This window comes from Camelus ferus, chromosome 16 (genome assembly GCF_009834535.1).
Source record: "Camelus ferus isolate YT-003-E chromosome 16, BCGSAC_Cfer_1.0, whole genome shotgun sequence".
In the NCBI taxonomy this organism is placed as follows: domain Eukaryota; kingdom Metazoa; phylum Chordata; class Mammalia; order Artiodactyla; family Camelidae; genus Camelus; species Camelus ferus.
Window position 1 is genome coordinate 23,920,884 of NC_045711.1, and position 18,636 is coordinate 23,939,519.

The 18,636-nt window shown below is 49.5% G+C and overlaps 3 protein-coding genes across 19 annotated transcripts; 2 read left to right on the top strand and 1 right to left on the bottom strand.

The window, feature by feature from the left end:
- The first annotated feature begins 147 nt into the window (after nt 1-147).
- Nucleotides 148-3,375, top strand: SRSF2 (serine and arginine rich splicing factor 2). Of its 9 annotated transcripts, XR_004311628.1 has the most exons (5): nt 148-730; nt 998-1,308; nt 1,587-1,690; nt 2,316-2,413; nt 2,916-3,375. XR_004311628.1 is itself a non-coding variant. In XM_032456757.1 (3 exons), the coding sequence occupies exons 1-2, from the start codon at nt 369-371 to the stop codon at nt 1,299-1,301; spliced, it is 666 nt and encodes a 221-aa protein (XP_032312648.1). In that variant the 5' UTR covers nt 148-368; the 3' UTR covers nt 1,302-1,308; nt 1,587-3,375. The 9 variants fall into 9 exon arrangements, 3 of the variants coding, with proteins under 3 accessions (XP_032312648.1, XP_032312647.1, XP_032312649.1); XR_004311627.1 differs by having other exon boundaries at nt 998-1,690; XR_004311625.1 differs by having other exon boundaries at nt 2,316-3,375.
- Nucleotides 3,376-3,633: 258 nt separating this feature from the next.
- On the bottom strand, nt 3,634-8,655 carry METTL23 (methyltransferase like 23). Of its 3 annotated transcripts, none has more exons than XM_006176443.3 (5): nt 8,263-8,655; nt 5,977-6,081; nt 4,308-4,545; nt 4,140-4,224; nt 3,634-3,990 (listed from the first exon to the last, which is right to left on the bottom strand). In XM_006176443.3, exons 1-5 carry the CDS (start codon nt 8,347-8,349, stop codon nt 3,825-3,827), a joined length of 681 nt encoding a protein of 226 aa, XP_006176505.2. In that variant the 5' UTR covers nt 8,350-8,655; the 3' UTR covers nt 3,634-3,824. The 3 variants fall into 3 exon arrangements, with proteins under 3 accessions (XP_006176505.2, XP_014407605.1, XP_032312651.1); XM_032456760.1 differs by having other exon boundaries at nt 3,849-3,990; nt 4,148-4,224; nt 8,263-8,490; XM_014552119.2 differs by lacking the exon at nt 8,263-8,655 and having other exon boundaries at nt 5,994-6,065.
- A 62-nt stretch (nt 8,656-8,717) lies between these two features.
- JMJD6 (jumonji domain containing 6, arginine demethylase and lysine hydroxylase) lies at nt 8,718-18,593 on the top strand. Of its 7 annotated transcripts, XM_032456751.1 has the most exons (8): nt 8,718-9,134; nt 9,637-10,025; nt 10,620-10,906; nt 11,898-11,995; nt 12,516-12,604; nt 13,301-13,439; nt 14,241-14,368; nt 15,589-18,593. In XM_032456751.1, exons 1-8 carry the CDS (start codon nt 9,006-9,008, stop codon nt 15,623-15,625), a joined length of 1,296 nt encoding a protein of 431 aa, XP_032312642.1. In that variant the 5' UTR covers nt 8,718-9,005; the 3' UTR covers nt 15,626-18,593. The 7 variants fall into 7 exon arrangements, 6 of the variants coding, with proteins under 6 accessions (XP_032312642.1, XP_032312645.1, XP_032312644.1 ...); XR_004311621.1 differs by lacking the exon at nt 15,589-18,593 and having other exon boundaries at nt 8,724-9,134; nt 11,898-12,033; nt 12,511-12,604; XM_032456752.1 differs by lacking the exon at nt 15,589-18,593 and having other exon boundaries at nt 8,725-9,134; nt 14,241-14,655.
- The last annotated feature ends 43 nt before the right edge of the window (nt 18,594-18,636 follow it).

Here is an 18,636-nt window from a genome sequence, read left to right on the forward strand (position 1 = left end):
CGCAGGCGCCTCGGACAGGGGCGGGGCGTGCGGCAGCGACGTTGCGGGGCGGGGAGGGGCGAGCCAATCAGAGGATTCATTTCCGGGTGGCGCGGTCGCCATTTTGTGAGGAGGGATATAAACGGGCGCTGGAGCTGCCCGCCCGCCAGTTGTTTCTGAGGTGGAGTCGGCTCTGGAGCTGTTGAGGCGGTGTCTCCCATCCGCCTTTCCCAACGTTTCCACGCGGAAGCCAACCGCCAGAGCAGAGGCGCGGCGTCGAGCCGAGCTAGTCTGAGGAAACCGCCGCCGCCGCAGCCGAGCGCGCGGGCCCGCCGGGGCGTTAGTTTGTCGGCGCGCGGTCGCGGGCCCCGGGCCGACCCTCCAGAGCCATGAGTTACGGTCGCCCGCCTCCCGATGTGGAGGGCATGACCTCCCTCAAGGTGGACAACCTGACCTACCGCACCTCGCCCGACACCTTGAGGCGCGTGTTCGAGAAGTACGGGCGCGTCGGCGACGTGTACATCCCGCGGGACCGCTACACCAAGGAGTCCCGTGGCTTCGCTTTCGTCCGCTTCCACGACAAGCGCGACGCCGAGGACGCCATGGACGCCATGGACGGGGCCGTGCTGGACGGCCGCGAGCTGCGAGTGCAGATGGCGCGCTACGGCCGCCCCCCGGACTCGCACCACAGCCGCCGGGGACCCCCGCCCCGCCGGTACGGGGGCGGTGGCTACGGACGTCGGAGCCGCAGGTGAGCGGGCGGGCGTCGCGGCTGGGGCTGGCTCACAAAGGTGCGCGGGGACACGTGGTGGCGGCCACGGCCGAGTCGGGACGCGCCGCGGGTCCCCCTTCCGCCCCCGCGCTCCCCACTCAGCGGCCGGCGGGGCGCGGGAGGGCGGGGGACCCGGCTCGCGACCAGGGAAATGGCGTCTGGCGGCGAGATAATGGCGGCTGGGCGGGCGGGAGCACGCGGGCGGGGCCGCCCGCACCCTGACGCGCCGCTCGTCCCTGCTCGCAGCCCCAGGCGGCGTCGCCGCAGCCGGTCCCGGAGTCGGAGCCGATCCAGGTCCCGGAGTCGATCTCGCTACAGCCGCTCCAAGTCCCGCTCTCGCACTCGCTCAAGATCGCGATCGACCTCCAAGTCCAGATCCGCGCGACGGTCCAAGTCCAAGTCCTCGTCGGTCTCCAGATCTCGCTCGCGGTCCAGGTCCAGGTCTAGGTCCAGGAGTCCTCCACCCGTGTCCAAGAGGGAATCCAAGTCCAGGTCGCGATCCAAGAGTCCTCCCAAGTCTCCTGAAGAGGAAGGAGCGGTGTCCTCTTAAGCAAATGGTAATGTCTAGGGGGATCCGAGACTCATGGCCCGAAATCAGAGATGGGGTTTGGAGTAGGTTTTTTGATCCGTATTAATGAAAAAGTGACTCCTGATGTTAGGAGTGCTGCTCTGAGCTAACTCAGTTTTGGGAGTAATACTGAAGAGAGGGGTCTGCAGAAAGGATGTGTATAAAGCTTAGATAATAATGGCTGTTTCATAAACTGTTTGAGACCTATTAATGAAAATGACTATTTCTTGCTGTTTTTATCCAACGTCTGCATTTTCCCCTTTAAAGCTGCGGTCTCCTGTTTGATAAAAGAATATTGGCCAGTATTGCAGATTTTAACTGATTTGGCTGATCCTCCAGGGACCAGTTTCTGTGGGCGTGTATTGGAGCAGGTTTGTCTTTAAATGTTAAAGATGCACTATCCTCTTAGAGAAAACAATCAGTTCAACTATTGTTGTACTGACCGGGACTTCATATTCTAATGGATGTGGCAAACGAATTGCAAAAAGAAGCAATGAACTTTTGGAACCAAAAGTTTACAGGTATTGCACTGGGTGGGAGAAAGGATAGTGTGTCTTTAACTCATTGTTTGGTCCTATTTTTTAAAAGGAAAGGGCCCTAAGTAGCTCAGATGTTAAAGCATTAGTCTAAAATTGCCAAATGTTTCATTTGAAAACTAAAGACTTATCTTAAAATTGTCTGATTTCAAGTTGTTTTTGTTTGGATACAGCCCTTTTTTTTTCTTTCTTTTCTTTTTTTGCCCCCCCCCCACCATTTTTCACCTTGGTTATTTGACCAAGAATACATAAACACAAAACTTTAAATGCTGGTGGTAGTAGCCTTTGAAATTTTCCTAACTGGGCCTTTTAAAAACTGTGATAATGGCTGGTTGGAACCTTTCTGTAACCTCCTGGTTTCACCAGAGCCTTAGTAAGTACTGAAATTTGAAACCATGTGCACTTTAAGTGACTTCATAATAATGGAAGGTAAACTGAACTTATTTCTTTTCAAACCTAGATGTGTCGACAAGCAACATAAAGGAAGACTTGGGGGCAAAGGACCAAGTACTCAGTCCATCGAAGAGTCCTTGGAACAAGCAACTGGCTATTGAAAAGGTTATTTTGTAACATTTTGTCTAACTTTTTACTTGTTTTAAGCTTTGCCTCAGGTGGCAAGCTAATTTTATGTGCCATTTTGTTGCTGTTATTCAAATTTCTTGTAATTTAGTGAGGTGAACGACTTCAGATTTCATTATTGGCTTGGATATTTGAGGTAAAATTTCCTTTTTGTTCATATAGTGCTGACTTTTTTTGTTTGAAATTAAACAGATTGGTAACCTAATTTGTGGCCTCCTTACTTTTAAGGAAACGTGTGCAGCCATTACACACAGCCTAAAGCTGTCAAGAGATTGACTCAACATTGCCTTCATACCTTAAAATTAAAAACCTACAAAAGTTGGTGTAAATTTGTATATGTTATTTACCTTCAGGTCTAAATGGTAAACTGAACCCAAATTTGTATAAAGACTTTTCAGGTGAAAAGACTTGATTTTTTTTTGAAAGGATTGTTTACCAAACACAATTCTAATCTCTTCTCTTATGTATTTTTGTGCACTAGGCGCAGTTGTGTAGCAGTTGAGTAATGCTGGTTAGCTGTTAAGGTGGCGTGTTGCAGTGCAGAGTGCTTGGCTGTTTCCTGTTTTCTCCTGATTGCTCCTGTGTAAAGATGCCTTGTCGTGCAGAAACAAATGGCTGTCCAGTTTATTAAAATGCCTGACAACTGCACTTCCAGTCACCCGGGCCTTGCATATATATAACGGAGCATACAGTGAGCACATCTAGAGATGATAAATACACCTTTTTTTTCTCCCTCTTCCCCCTCCCCCAAATGGTAAATTTGAACATCTTCATGTATGAACTTAAAATATGGAAAATGTTAAGGAAGCAAACAAATGGTTTTGTAACTTTGTAAGTACTTATAACATGGTGTATTTTTTTTCCTCATGAATATTCTGTACTATAACCATTGTTTCTGTAGTTTAATTAAAACGTTTTCTTGGTGTTAGCTTTTTTCAGAATATGTCTTGGTCTTTTTTTCCCCCCATTTATTTGAAAGACCTGTGCAGTTACCTTGTGAATGTTACCGGCTGTATAGTATGAAAGTGAAATGTTCAGTAGCTGATTACTTTCCCCCTGAGTTAAAAGGTGGAAATGCCAGTTCAGCACCAGCTGTCCCTAAAATGAATGCTCTTAAGAGGTAGCACTTTGAGGTTGTGGGTACCTCCTGCTCTCAACCTAGATGCCCTATTTTACTGACTTAGGAAAAGATCCAAGAGTTTTTTCTTATAAGTGTTTTAATTTTTGTTTTAATGGTTATGTGATCCATCACAATCCAAAGCCTAACAGGTCTAATCCATCTTCAAATTCACTGTTTGTATACAAGAAGCTGAAGTGGTCTGAGTCATAGATGGCTTGCCAAGTTGCTAATCAGTATTGACATTGTCCGAAAACAGCCTGTAGGTATAATTCAGAGACTGTCCTTTGCAAAGGAGATGACCAGCATTTCAACAGTATGTCTTCCTGGGAGGGCAGATTCTGCTATATCTTCCTTGTCTGCACCAAAAGACTCCAGAGGAATGTGAACACATTTCATGTCCCACTTGTAGAGCAAAGCTTCAAGTGACCAGTCAGCACTAAAAAATAAATTGTTTTTTAAAACTAAGCTTTTCCGGTTTTGCTTTAGTTACATTCTCATTTTATCCTTAAACTAGATGCTGAATGAGGAGTAAGGCTGAAGTTAACTTTAAAAAAAGTTGAGTAAACCAGGATTATTCAGTCTTACCTTCTTACCTGGTAAGTAGACCACAATTGGACCTTGGGGTTCTTTTGCATCAAAAGGTAAACTGTAGTTATAACGTCTTCAAAGTCTGGGAAGAAAAGACTTCTTAATAGACTTGTAATTCCATTGCATCCCTGGCTAAATTTACTACCAAGAAGAGTAAAAGTTTACCTTCTGGTTCAAAGAATACATCTGATGCAAGAATAATATCTTGTGGTGGTAGAGCCAGAAGATCCTGAGATACGTGACCCCACGTGACTCCTATAACATGCACCTGTGGCAGGTCGTTCATTTGGCAGCTCTGCCGGCAGATTTCTAGACAGTGAGGCAGCTCTGAACTGTCTGACAGTGTTACTTCAGCACCACATTTTGCAGCCATAATTCCTGGAAGGCTCACTCCAGCTCCAATCTAACAAGTTTAAAGGTTTTGCTTAGAACTGCAAAGAATTGACCTTGCTTGGCAAATTGTTTCCCATTTCATCCTTGCATTGATCTTTCAGTACAAGGTCTATGTATAAGGATAGTGAGCTTGCCACGCCTATAAAACGTGCTTTACTATGCGGAGCTTACTTTGTCTTGACAAGTTACTTATTAAAAACTTAAGTGGGTCAAAGGTCAGCTACAGTCCCTTTTAGTATTAAAGGGCCCTCAATTCTGCAACTGTTACCCCTTAAACAAGCGGTTGAAATGTGAGGGTCTATAATTACAGTTGACATGAAGTGTGGTTGGTTGAGTCCCGGATGTGAACTCAAGATAGGGCCTACTAAAGTTTCACATGGATTTTTGACTGCAGAGGGTGGGTGCCCCAACCCCTGAGCTGTTAAGAGATCAATGATACATTGCTTCCAAACAGGATGTGTATCTTGAGCAGTTCCATTGCTTTAGTAAGTCCAGGAGTAGTTTCGGGTCGCTTACTTCCTTCAGTCATTCTCGGTTCTTATGATCTATATATACAGGAGTTCCTAGTTATATATGACACCAGGGCTCTAGGAGCTCAATTGAGTGACTTGGATGTACCATTCAGTTGTACTACCAATTTTAAATAGCATTCACATGGCTAAAACCTGATGGGTCTGCAACATAGCTCTCTAAGAGGGTTTTCCAGCTGGGTCTTGAGAGTGGCAAGGCACTTGTGAACATACTAAGGAATAATACTAAGGAATGCCTTCGTAAATTTTACTGTTCATAGTGATTAATGCTTCTGTTTGAGGATGGGCAGTGACTCCTGACTTTTGCCAGTGGCTAACAATTATCACTACTGTGGGCCAGGAGTATGTGCCAAATGCCTTCCCTATCCATTTCATTTACATGGTTTTACAAAAGTTAAGTTTCTGATTTGTCTTTAGCCTGGGGGTTAAGCATAGTACCATTTCTACAAATGACAAAAGTTTATTTCTCTAAACCTTCAGCAGTCTCAAGCCAGGTGGAGTGGTAAGAAAGACATAAGACACATTTTATAGCTAATCTCAAGATTTCCAGAAATGAAAAGGACCATTTTGTGAGAAAGACTGCAAGTGGTATGGTAGAGCCTGGATGACCCTGATGGGACACCCTATGCCAAGATTTCATTACTAAAATTAGTTATGGGCTTCACTTAGAATGGGGTCAGCAAACTGTAAAAGGCTAGACAGTAAATATTTTAGTGTTTGTGGACCACGTATGGTCTCTGGTGCATACTTTAAAAAAAAAATTTACATTTAAAGATGTAAAAAGCATTCGTAGCTCACTTCCCTTACAAGATGGCCAAATCATCCAAATATCTAACAAAAGCTAAAAACAAGCATGTAGACTTAAATTGGAACATAACCTAGGATTTTCCCAAATATCAAGGGACTTGTACCTCTAAGACAGCCTTGCCTGGCAGAGATCCTCTGTGAAACCATAGGTACTGGGCCAGGACCACAGCACAGGGCCAAACATACATTCCATATTGAAGATGCAGGACCTGAAAAAAAATTTTTGTAGGCCATAAATAATTGAAACATCAGAAGTCGGTATATTTATACAGCAATTACTGAGTGCCTGGCACTGGCATCCATTGCAAAAACAGTTCCCTGCTCTCCAGTTCACATCCAGTGGGGGGATATAAAACTAATACCATGTGATAAGCATTCTTGGTACACTCATTTATTCAACAAGCATTTATCCAGGGCCTGAGTGGCTTAGTGACTATTCTAGGCTGAGGAAGTATCTCATGGAATATAAAATATATATACAGCTCCTACTAGAGAGAGACAGGCAATGAGGAAGCAAATATATATTTCTGGTTGGTGATGATGCTACAAGCACAATACAACTGGGTGATGTGAGAGTGATGGGGGTGGGTAGTGACCACAAGGTGGCTGCTCTAGACAGGGAGAGGGTGATTCAGGCAAAGGCCCTGACGCAGGAACTGAAAGGCTTCTGCCTGGACACAGAGAGCCCTGGCAGCGTGGGTCTGAGGGCTGGAGGCACGGTTGTATAATACAAGCATAGTTCAGAGGGAAGGCAGAGACCAGATTTGTGAGGTTACATAGGCCACTGGAAGTTTAGCTTTTATTTAAGTGCAATAAGAAGATATTGGACTCACAGACATAGAAAACAAACTTATGGTTACCAGGAAGGGAACGGGTTGGGAAAGGATAAATTGGGAGTTTGAGATTTGCAGATGCTAATATATATAAAATAGATAAACAAGTTCATACTGTATAGCACAGGGAACTATATTCGATATCTTGTAGTAACTTACAGTGAAAAAGAATATGAAAACAAATATATGTATGTTCATGTATGACTGAAGCATAATGCTGTACACTGGAAATTGACACAACATTGTAAACTAACTATACTTAAAAAAATATATACAAAAAAAAAGATGTTAGAGAGTTATAAGCACAGGCAATGTATGATAAGGAAGAACAGTGTGGTCCTAGAATGACACCCTAGAAGAGGTTTGAGTAGAGCTTGAATCCTGGAGTTAGGAAGGCAGGCAATTCACAAAGCCTCTGGGAGGGCATTGAATTGTGAGAGCATTGTATTTAGGGAGACAAGATAACATAGCTCACAACTCTGGAATGAGCCTACTTGAATGAGTTCAAACTTGAGATGTGTAATGTACTAGCTGTGTACTAGACCTCACTCATTATTTAACTTGTCTGTGCTTCAGTTTCCTCAACTGCAAAATACTGTCTCATAGAGTGATTAGGAAGACTCAATGCCAAATACTTACTACAGTGCCGAGCACAAAGTAAGTATACAAAGTTAGCAATTATTAAACTGCAAAACTGCAAGTCTTTTGTTTTCTAGAGCAAACATCAATGGTGAAGGAACTGAAAGTCTGAGCTGAATTATTCACTGCACTCAACAAAAATATTAGTGCCTAAAATATGCTAGACGTGATCAAGAGACAAAAATGCCTACCCTGGTGGATTTTACCCAGGAGTACAACGAAATATTTCTGACTAGAGGAGTGAGTTATGCAGATTTGGGTATAAAAAAGGGGGGGGGGCGCCTCTGTTATCACAGGGTGTATCTTCACCCACCCCTTAAATTTAGGAAGAACTCCAAAGGGGTATTTCAACGTGAAGGCGTTTAGAAACTGCCAGAAATGGGTTCCATTTGAGCCTTCAACTCCTTTTAAGCTGTTTCTCATATTTAAACTGTCAGTGCCAATGCCCACCTCACAGGCTCCTGTGAAAATCAAAACACTGCAACGTGCAAAGTGCTCTGAAAAACCGGACGTATAAGGTGTAATTGCTGTTGAGAATTCAGGGGCAGCCATGAACTGAAAGGAAGGAATGCGAACTCAAGAAACTATTTGGGTAGTGAGGGTTGGAACCCCTGGTCCCAGATAAAGCTGAATTATTAAGCCCTTGGGCCAGATCAAAGAAAATACTAGGTGTCAAGAATGCCACTTTTCTGGTGGGAAATAGTATGAAGAGGCCCCCTTCCTCGCAGGGCCTTCACATTTCTTTCTAAAGATATTTACTCTTCCAAAGGGCTTCACACCAAATCTTTTCGGCCTACTCCAAGGCAGAAAGCCGCGGCGCCCCCTCCCTATAGCCCCAGGTCGGCTGAGAACGCTCCTGCCCTGAGGCGCCACCGCAAAGGACGGGAGGCGCTTCCCGGCGGGTGCCGCTTCACGCACCTGCGGGACGCGGACCTCCAATATGGCCCCCTCGGCTCCCAGGCCCGGCTGCCTCCGAGAACCGGAAGCGCTGGGCTCGGACCACATGCCCTCGGAGGCCACGCTCGCACGAAGGAGAGTCGGTGGCCTCCGGGCGGGGCGAGAACAGGGGAGAGCGCCGGGCTGCCAGGCTGCGCGCGTTGGGTCCCCCGCGCCGGCCTCCCCAGCGCCACGTCGGATCGCAACTACCCGACGGCAAAAGGCGGGAAGCACCCCTCGGGCGGCGAAGTGGCCACACGACGAGAAGAAAAGACTCGAAGCCAAGCAAACGAAACACAGAGAACAGTTGGCCGGCAACACGGGCCCACAGGAAGCAGGTTGTGGAGAGGTGAAGCGCTGCCGGAAGTGACGCGCACCGGAAGCGGGCGCGGGAGAGGCGGGGCCGCGGCGGGGAGGCTCCTCAGCCGCCAAGACCTTCCCAACATGGCGGAGACCCGGAGTGTGTGAGGGCGGACCCCGGAGGCGCGGAGGCCAATGGCTTATCGCGAGAGGCCAGGGGGCGGGGAAGACGGCAGCCGCAGGCCCAACCGGAGGCTCCGGAGGTGGCTGGGGAGTGAATTTTCTGGAAGGCGGCTTTAGAGGTGCCGGGTCCGAGCGAAGGGCGTTTTGGTGCCGCCACCGCCCGGGCCGGGGAGGGGGCGCACTGGTGGCAGGAAGCGCGCTGCGCCGAGGTCGTCGCGGAACCAGCTGGTGACCCCCACAGGATGAACCATAAGAGCAAGAAGCGGATCCGCGAGGCTAAGCGGAGTGCGCGGCCAGAGCTGAAGGACTCGCTGGATTGGACCCGGCACAACTACTACGAGAGCTTCTCGCTGAACCCGGCGGCCGTGGCGGTGAGCGGGCCGGGGTCGCGGGCATCCCCGGGGGCTGCGCACTTCTCCTAGGGCCGGGGTCCGCCCGCGTAGAGCAGTGCGCCTCGGAGTTTCGATGGGCTCGCCCGCACCCCGCGGAAGTCGGGGTCATCGGGGCCCGGTTCCAGGCCGGGCCTCCTTCCTCCGCACCCCAGCCGTGCCTGCCAGGGCAGCCGGAGTCCCACGCCATGGACGCCCTCCACGAGGCCTGGCAGCCCTTGACCCCTTCGGGCGGCGGGGCCCTAGGGAACCTGGCTGTCCAAGGGCACGAGTGGGAGATGCGAAGCCCCCTTTCCCTGGTGGGGTGGCGCTGGGTGCGACGTGCCCGAACGCACGCAGGTCCTTTTCCCTCCCTAAGAGGAGCCAGAGCGGAATCTGCCTACTTAGCTATGCTTTTGCTAATTGGCCTTGGGGGACACCCTTATCTGCCGCTGGACTTTTTTTTTTTTTTTTAAACTCGATGGTTCTTTTCTGATTCTCTCAGGATAACGTGGAAAGGGCAGACGCCTTACAGTTGTCGGTGGAGGAATTTGTGGAGAGATACGAAAGACCTTATAAGCCCGTGGTTCTGCTCAATGCCCAAGAAGGCTGGTCTGCGCAGGAGAAATGGACTCTGGAGCGCCTCAAAAGGAAATACCGGAACCAGAAATTCAAGTGTGGCGAGGATAATGACGGCTACTCGGTGAAAATGAAGATGAAATACTACATCGAGTACATGGAGAGCACGCGGGATGACAGCCCCCTTTACATCTTTGACAGCAGCTACGGTGAACACCCCAAAAGAAGGAAACTTTTGGAAGACTACAAGGTGCCCAAGTTTTTCACTGATGACCTTTTCCAGTATGCGGGCGAGAAGCGCAGGCCCCCTTACAGGTAAAACAGTGGGCAGTGATGTGGTTATAATCTTGTCTCCAACAGCAGAGCTCGGTCAGCTAATCTTTTTCTGAAACAGTGAGTGGTTCTCCCTTGATTGCACATGGAACTTACTTAGAGGGATCCTGATGCCTGCCCAGGCCCTCTGCCAGGGGCTGAGGTAATTATTGGTCTGGGGTGCCACGTGGGCATCAGGATTTCTGAAGGCTCCCCAGGTGATTCAGATGTGCAACCAGAGTTGAACCAGTAACCTATAAAGAGAAGTTTTAATTTTTTTTTAATTTTTGAACTTATTTTATCTTTTTAATGGAGGTCTTAGGATTGAACCTAAGCCCTCATGCACACTAAGCACATGCTCTACCACTGAGCTATAATCCCCTGCCCCCCAGTCCCGGGAAATTTTAATAATTAAAGGCTAGTTGTAAGCCACATCAGTGATTTTCCTGTTTTCTGTTAGGGATCAGTCTGCACAATTCCCTCAGCATTTCTGTGTATTGGAATTTGTGTAATGTATAAAACTGAAAGTTTATTTTGTAGTGTGTGGGTCTGTATGGTTAAATTACGCTTCACATCTGGGATGTTTCCATCCTTTAGGTGGTTTGTGATGGGGCCACCACGCTCTGGAACTGGAATTCACATCGACCCTCTGGGAACCAGCGCCTGGAATGCCTTAGTTCAGGGCCACAAACGCTGGTGCCTGTTCCCTACCAGCACGCCCAGGGAGCTCATCAAGGTGACCCGTGAAGAAGGAGGGAACCAGCAAGATGAAGCTATTACCTGGTTTAGTATCATTCATCCCCGGACGCAGCTTCCAACCTGGCCACCCGAATTCAAACCCCTGGAAATCCTACAAAAACCAGGAGAGACTGTCTTTGTTCCAGGTATAGATGAACTGAGAAAAAATATTCTTTGCACAGCAATTTAGAGAGTGTGTCAAAGGAATCCCCTCTGCATGCTGACTCTGAATGAGCTGACTGGTGCCTGCCCCTGACAGTGATATGGTGATATGTTGCCATGTGGGGGCTGCTGTCAATATTTCTTGTAACCTGAATGTATAATGAATGTTGATAAACTTCCTATATGAGGGAGGGTATAGCTCAGTGGTAGAGTGTGTGCTTAGCATACAAGAGGTCCCAAGTTCAGTCCCCAGTACCTCCATTAAAAAAAAATAAACAAACTTAATTACGTTCCTTCCCCCCTTTCCAAAAAAAAAAAAATTAAAAATGATAAACATCCTGTATCTAGAGATCCTATTCATTTTTCTCTCCAGGAGTTACTTAGTGTCTCTGTATGTGCAGTGACTTGTGCTTGTTCCTGTAAATGATACAGTGTAGCACTGGGTGGATTGAGTCAGGAAATAGTGACTTAGAGCCAAGAGGCAGGAAATCCTATACTTGAAAACCACACTTTGTTTTGGTAGATTAAGTGTTGGGAGTGAGGGTATTTAAGATAGGCCTCCTCTTAGAAACTGAAGAACTTGCTGCCTTTACAGTTTTGGTCACAGCTGTGGCTTCCCAGGGCTTGACATATTTGTTCTGTAAAGGGCCAGAGAGTAAAATATTGTAGGTACCTCCGCTTGGCTGGTCTCTGTCGTAACTGCTCAGCTCTGCCCCTGTAGCAGGAGAGCAGTCACAGACAATCCATAAAGGAACAGGCACAGTCTCGGTCCAGTAAAACTTCATACAAACAGGTCGCTTATGATTCCGGCACCAGGAGCAGGCTTTACCACTCTGGGTCCTGTGTCTAAGGCTCTTTCTCGTGCAGAGGAATCCCCCGTTTCTGAAGGTCTGTGTTATGTTATGTGAAGCTATGTCATAGAGCTGTTGTATATAGAACCAAATCCTGCTTCAATGTTTACTTGTTGGATTTCAGGAGGTTGGTGGCACGTTGTCCTCAATCTCGACACCACCATTGCCATCACCCAGAATTTTGCCAGCAGCACCAACTTCCCTGTTGTGTGGCACAAGACGGTAAGAGGGAGACCAAAGTTGTCGAGGAAATGGTATAGGTGAGAGACTTTTTTTTTTTTTTTCTTATTTTCGCTTTGTTCTAACGTCTACCCCAGAGATAAAATGGAAAGAGTCCACTGCTGCTGTAAGGTGCGCTGATTTCAGACAGGCCTGGGAGACGCCGGGCCTGCAGAAGCTCACGGGCTGAGCAGAGTGGGCCCGTGGTCAGGGCTGGTTCTCGGGGTGCTTGCCAGCCTCGAGGTGACAGGCTAGGACTGCATGTTTGAGCAGAGCCAGTCAGTCAGAGCACGGTTCTAATCGGGATTGTTTCTCATTTTCTGTTTTTTTGGGGTTGTTTTTTGTTTTTGTTTTTTCTCCCCAAAGTTAGGACTCGCACAGGAAGCATTTTGTTTGGGTTTTACTTGGTGACTTCCTTTTTCTCGCCCCAAAGCATTCCTTCCATCCGAGCTCACTGCCTTCGGGTCTTGTGAGTGAGGTGACCGCCCTGGAGACTTAGCCCCTCTGTTTATCCACAGAACAGATACAGCACGGGCCGCGGCAGTGCAAGCCACCCCCAGCCACCCCGTGCCACTGTGTCCCAACCCTGGCCCGGAGGGACCAGCTCTCGGGGTAAGAGAGGGATCCTGGCTTGTTCAGTGCTCAGCCTCCCTGCTGAGAGGGCCAGCAAGGGTGGTGGCTTTGTTCTCCCCGCACTCTTGGGCACCTGAGGCCCACTTACTCTGTCCTGCAGGCCACTGCAATCTGGTCACTCTGAAGGCCTTCCCGTCCCGCAGGTCTTAGTCCCTGGTTGCAGTGGATGCCAGAGTAGGTCCCTAAGGGGAGGGCTGCAGCCCCAGAAAGCTCCGTTGAGTTTTCTCCTCCAGCGAGGGGGGACCCTCTCTGTTACTTGACACTTCTGATCTCTTCCTGACCTGACTGTTTCTGCTCCTACAGACAGAGTTTAACCAAGCCCAGCTCCCGTCATTTGGTACTGTGCTGTGCAAAGGAGAGGTTAAAAAGATCAGCTAGCACAGGATCAGGGAAACAGCAAGGGGGAGAGACGGTTCTCCCGAGGGGGAGACCAAGGCAAACTCAAGGAAACTGCCTCGCGTGCCGGCAGCACGTCCGGCTCGTGTGCACAGGGGCAGTGCGGGGCGCGGGGCTAGTTTTCCTTCCAGGGCAGCCTGAGCGGCATGCTGGGTTTCTTGTTCCCAGCTTGTGGATCTGTGTGTCCTGGAGAGACGGGTCTCAGCTCCGAGTCGGGGGTACTGTGCGGGGGTGTCGTCATCTGTCCAGGCACTGAGCACAGTGTTTCTTGTCTCTCAGGATCTTGAAGCAGGAGCATCCTGAGTTGGCAGTCCTGGCTGACTCCGTCGACCTGCAGGAATCCACGGGGATCGCCTCTGACAGCTCCAGCGACTCCTCCAGCTCCTCCAGTTCCAGCTCGTCAGACTCGGACTCGGAGGTGAGGCCTTGCTCGCTCACCGGGCGTCCAGGGCGAGTCACCCATAAAAACCAGATGCAACTCTCCCCCCTCACATCCAGGAGGGAGAGCGATGTGAACACGTTTCGCTTTCTCCCAAGAACTCCAGCTGCCACCGTTCCTGCTGGGGGGTGAATTTTGCCCGTTTGATAGCTTTACACGTGTTTGTGAATTGTTCTAGTAATCCCAAGGGGTGAGAGGGTGTCTGGGGATGTCCCGAAGTAAATGGCCCGGGATCACCCATTTGGCGATCAGTGGTGTCGGGGTTCAGACTCCAAGCATTCTGACCTCACAGCCCACGTTAGGAATCTCCCGTGGATGGTCAAGTGTAAGTCTGGAAACTCAGCAAATTCAGTCACCTGGTTAAAAGCTAACATCACACCGGGTGAGGGGGTCCCGTGCTTTTAGCAGAGGGGACGTCCGTCTCGCAACTTCACATAATCTGCTGAGTCAGCCTTCTCAAGGGAGGCGAGGGCGTGTTCTATGCATGTTGAGTGCTGTACGTTCAGTTACAGTGAAATTCCATAAAGCGACCGCAGAGCCCAGACGGTAACACATTCTTAGAGTAAGCATCTTGATTCCAAACAAACAGCCCTCCCATTAGCCACCTCTGGAGGGACACTGGGCCCCCAGGGAGATGGACGTTCAGACTATGTCAGAAAGGGCCTTTTTGCTTCTGGGAGAAAGTGGACGATGCCTGTGCCGTCTCCTGAGGTCAGAGGTTTGTCTAAGGAAGACCTGGGTTGCATCTGACTGAACCCCTGTTTCTCTCCTGCGTCCTAGTGCGAGTCTGGATCCGAGGGCGACGGGACGACGCACCGCAGGAAGAAGAGGCGCACGTGCAGCATGGTGGGCAACGGGGACACCACCTCCCAGGACGACTGTGTCAGCAAAGAGCGCAGCTCCTCCAGGTGACCGGGCTCGGCTGGTGTCTGTGTAGGAGGACAAGCCTGCGGCCTGCGGCAGGGCCCCTGGGGGCAGCCTTTCGGACCTGCAGGCCCAGGAGGGCCGGCGAAAGCCAGAGAGTGATGACACTCTCGGGCTGTGAGTCGGTTCGCTCAGCATTTGCTACAGTAGCTCCTTTTCTCCGCTACCGAAGCAAATTAACGTGGCTTGTTTTACGCATAAAGGCAAGAATCTACGTGGATGGTGCCAACGAAACCCTTTACATTATTTAATAAAAATTAAACTCATTTTATATCTTTGACATTTTTTTCCTAGAGAATACCGGAACCTCCCTTGTCACTCTTCTAGTTGTGGTCTTGGGAGAAAATAGTGACTCCACTGGCCGGTGCCCTCGCTGGGAAGCAGTAGTTACCACAGGAAAGGGGGGAAATACGAGAAATTACCCAGTGTCCTCTGAGGAGGCGGAGGCATGGCCTCCTGCTTTTGTCATTGCTGCTTCGAGTGCTTGCAGATTTTTTACAAAATCCAAATCACGTCTCCAGATTGGATCTAAATAAGTTAAAATTTGAGATAAAAATCAATAAGCTTATCTTTCTGCAGGCACCTGCCCTGGTCCTGGGCTCCTAACAGGCTCAGGCTGAAGTTTGGTGGCCACATCCAGAGCCCAGAGCCCTCTTCTCCATGTGCTGCTAGTTAAAGTGTCACTGCCAGTGGCACTGGGAGGGGAGGGGAGGTTTCTGGAAGATGGTGAGATACTGAAGCTTGTAGGATGCTGCCTGAAGGCCCCCCTGCTGCAGGCGACCTCCCTGTGGTGGTCTCTGTATCTCCAAGCAGCTGAGCACATTCTTAAACGTGATGGAAGTTTAGGGCCCACCCCCTTTTCTGTTGTCTCTTCCTCATTCTCTGTGGGCTGGCAGGGACTCGATGGGGGACATTCCGGTGTCTTAATCAATTGACTTTCAGACTAGATTGTGCATTTCTCAACCCACGTTGTCCTTTTTGCAGCCATACTTAGATTTCTCTTCTTGCCTTTTAAAGTTGTTTCTATTACTGTAGACTTATCTCTGCCCTTGAGGTGTGACGTTGTAATTTATAAGAAAGTAATTTTTGAGGAAGCCCTTCAGCCTGGGGTCCGGGGGTTTCTGCTTCTCACATTTCCTTCCGGCTTTGTGCCCAGCTGTGCTGTCTACTTGCTGATTACAGGCAGTTGTACTTTCCTTGGCAGGATTAGGGACACTTGTGGCGGCCGTGCTCACCCCTGAGCAGATAAAGAAACTCTCCCTGAGGCGGCTCCCGTGTGCACTGTTGGTGGCCACTCAACTCAGTTTTCCCGTCTTCTGCTCCTTCTCTGTCTTCTTTGAATTTGGATAATCCTCTCTGGTCCGAGCTTCTGTCTTCAGTCGAATGCTGTTTTCACTGCTTACTAAGAATAGATTGTCAAGAAATTAAAAATCTCAGCAAGCTCAGTGAAGCACCGAAGCCCTAGCTGTGATGTCGGGTAAGAAGGTTCTGTGCTTCTCCTTTAAAACCAAGCCGGTCGCCCACAAGGCTGGAGGGTTGTGGTTCTTTGAGTGTCTTGTTGCACCTGTTGCCTCACCGGTGTGGGAGAGGCTCCCGCTGTCCACGTAGCCAGCTGCGTGCGAGCAGAGACGCCGAGAGTGGGAAGTGGACCCTGCATTCTGTGTGGAGCAATCTCCGGTGAGAAGTCCGGTGAGCCCGCTGCCTTCCTGGGTGGCATCATCCGTCCAAAACCATGATCGGCGGAGGACCCCGGCCAGCGCGGCCAGCACAGCCCACCACTGCCTCGGTCTTACGATTCCTTACCTGCTCCCCGCAGTCAGAGGCTGTCAGGGTCCGGGGTAATTTTGTGTGGTTTGCTTTGGAGGAGGGATGACATGCTGGGGTGGTTCTGTTTATGAACAGAGCAGGAAAGGTATTCGGTGTATTCTCATGGAGCTTAAATTATAAACAGGGCCAAGTTCTAACAGGTTCGTCCCAGTCTGTCCCACCATATGGTCCGTAAGTGAGCAGCCCTCACCCTGTCAGAGAATTCATGATTAGCATCCCCATTTCTCCAACCTGCAGGCGTGAGGGCAGGGATCATGTTACGTGCTGGGAGCAAGTGCAGAGATGGTGCGTCTGGTCTTTGGGATCTGTTTTGGCTTCTAAATACCCCGGGGAAAGTATGTAGGGATTGACCAGCAGGCGCCATCTTTGGGCCTCTGGATTCACCTGCTTGCCTTAATCTGTCCCTACATTTAAATAAAAACAAGAGGGAGTGGTCAAAGACACACTGGGTTGGAACGGGGAGGGAGGGAGTGTGTGCAGATGTCCTGGAATTGTTTGACGTTACCTCTCAAAATCCTCCCTAAAAGTGGGTTTAATCAGGAGAATCCTGGCCTCCTCTTTGCCAGGTGTTCTGTTTTTGACAGACTGGTGATCGCTTCCTGGCCCTGGGTTGGTAATAGGGCTTTGCCCTAGAAGGCTGCTTCCCTATTTTGTCTTCATCCAGTCTTCTGCACTCCAAAACGCCAGCCAGAATGCGTTTCTGGGTTGGAGGAGAACTTGGGCTCCCTTCCTAGGGTCCCTCTAGCTGCCCAGCCTCACCTCCGCGGGCGGCTCCCCTTTGCCCACCAGCGGTGCCCTCTGGTGCCAGGGAGGGCCCCTTGTGGGCCTGAGTAAATTCAAACCCTTAAGGAATCATCTCTTTGTATTAATACCTGAATGGTGTTCCTCCTCGTCCTTTAAAAAAAGAGTTTTCTTGACATCTTCAGAATGCTTTTTTCTTCTCCCTAGTATTGGGGCTACCAGGCTATCGCCTGTCTGTCAAGTTCATATCAACTGCTCCTCCATAAACGTAGTTTAAAGGCTAAAAACAAAACCAGACCGAAAGGCTGCTTGCCGCCAGGGGGCGTGGTGGGACCCGTTTGCAGTGACTGGTCTGGCAAAGTAGAGGGTGGAGTTGAGAAATTAGCCACCCAGGTCTACTTCCCCACGTGCCAAAGATGAGTCCTGTTTGCTAAACAATACCCAGAAATGAGGGGCCCGGCCCGTCTGACAGGCCTGCAGTCACCCCTCCCGAGGGTACCTGGGCGGCATGGATTGCGTTTGGCTCTCTCCACCCCATGAGTGACCACAGGACAGTCTTTACTTGTGGCCAGGCCAGAGGTTCAGCAGCCCCCTTCTACGGTCGCTTCATGCCAGGCAAGCACACCACCGTGGAATCAAAGCAGGGCCGAGGTAGGGAAACTGAGGAAGGAACGGAGCGGTGGCTGGGCAGGAAGTAGGAACAGGGGTCCATCCATCCTAAAGTTAACCCTCCTACCTTCCTGGCATGAGCTACTCTGAGTGGTGTCAAGAACAAGGAGAAGGCTATGACTATTCAACTATCTTTAGAGATTATTCTCCAAGAGGACAGCTGATCTTACAGCCAACAAGCTGGGTCCTGGAGGAAGGGCTCTTGGTCCAGTAACTACCAAAGGGGAGGGCCGGGACATCAGGAGGGCTCTGGGTCTTGGAGAACGAGGGAGGTACCAAAGGCTTTCCCACCAGCCTGAGACGGCCAGTGCCACACACAGGCGCCTCCTGGGGCTGCTGTACTGTGACTTTGAGGGGAAAGGCACCCAAAACAGAGACACTGTTCACATTTTGCTCATGCTTGCACTTGCCTACTTGTTAGTCATTCAAGCATTTGACAACTGTTTGAGTACCAGGCACTGTACTAGGTGCTTGAGATGCAGCAGTGATAAGCCCAGATCACTGACCTCATGGAATTTAACGGATGGTGAATGTGGCGTCGTTCACAAGGGCCACTGGTCAGGGTAGGAACATTGCATGCGTGTCCATTTCCATGACCAGAAAAGCAAGTTCAGTCCTTGTTAAATGCAGGTGTATGAGATCTTCATAAAAGACCTCATAAAAGCTGTAATTATGATTATAGCTGTAGTCTTAAACTCACTTGGTACGTGGCTCCTTTTGTAAGTCAGCTAACAGTATTTAAACTAAGGATCAGCAAGAAAGTTGCTGGTGCAAGTGCTTTAGAAATTTATTAGCCTTGATATACTTTAGGACTTTAGGTAAGAGTATGGGGTGGGACAGGGGTTCTGTAGTAAATGTGAAAAGCACTGCTGCGAAGTAGGCGTATAAGCTCGCAGCTGCAGGCTCCTTGAATTCTACATAGCATTTCCACGAGCAAGCTGTTTGCCGCGTGTGCTGGGTACCACTGATGGTTCCACGTGGAGTCTGTTTTCTCCTCACACTCCCCTCCCCAGCT

Bases quoted from the DNA above. Each gene is read 5' to 3' on its own strand.
- JMJD6 (XM_032456751.1), top strand. From the start codon at position 9,006: ATGAACCATAAGAGCAAGAAGCGGATCCGCGAGGCTAAGCGGAGTGCG. The intron at 9,135-9,636 runs GTGAGCGGGCCG...TGATTCTCTCAG, and splicing joins TGAACCCGGCGGCCGTGGCG to GATAACGTGGAAAGGGCAGA. The intron at 11,996-12,515 runs GTAAGAGGGAGA...TCCACAGAACAG, and splicing joins CTGTTGTGTGGCACAAGACG to ATACAGCACGGGCCGCGGCA.
- SRSF2 (XM_032456756.1), top strand. From the start codon at position 369: ATGAGTTACGGTCGCCCGCCTCCCGATGTGGAGGGCATGACCTCCCTC. The intron at 731-997 runs GTGAGCGGGCGG...CCCTGCTCGCAG, and splicing joins TACGGACGTCGGAGCCGCAG to CCCCAGGCGGCGTCGCCGCA.
- METTL23 (XM_006176443.3), bottom strand. From the start codon at position 8,349: ATGTGGTCCGAGCCCAGCGCTTCCGGTTCTCGGAGGCAGCCGGGCCTG. The intron at 6,082-8,262 runs GTGCGTGAAGCG...ATTTTTTTTCAG, and splicing joins TGGAGGTCCGCGTCCCGCAG to GTCCTGCATCTTCAATATGG. The intron at 3,991-4,139 runs GTAAGACTGAAT...TTTATTTTTTAG, and splicing joins TCTACTTACCAGGTAAGAAG to TGCTGACTGGTCACTTGAAG.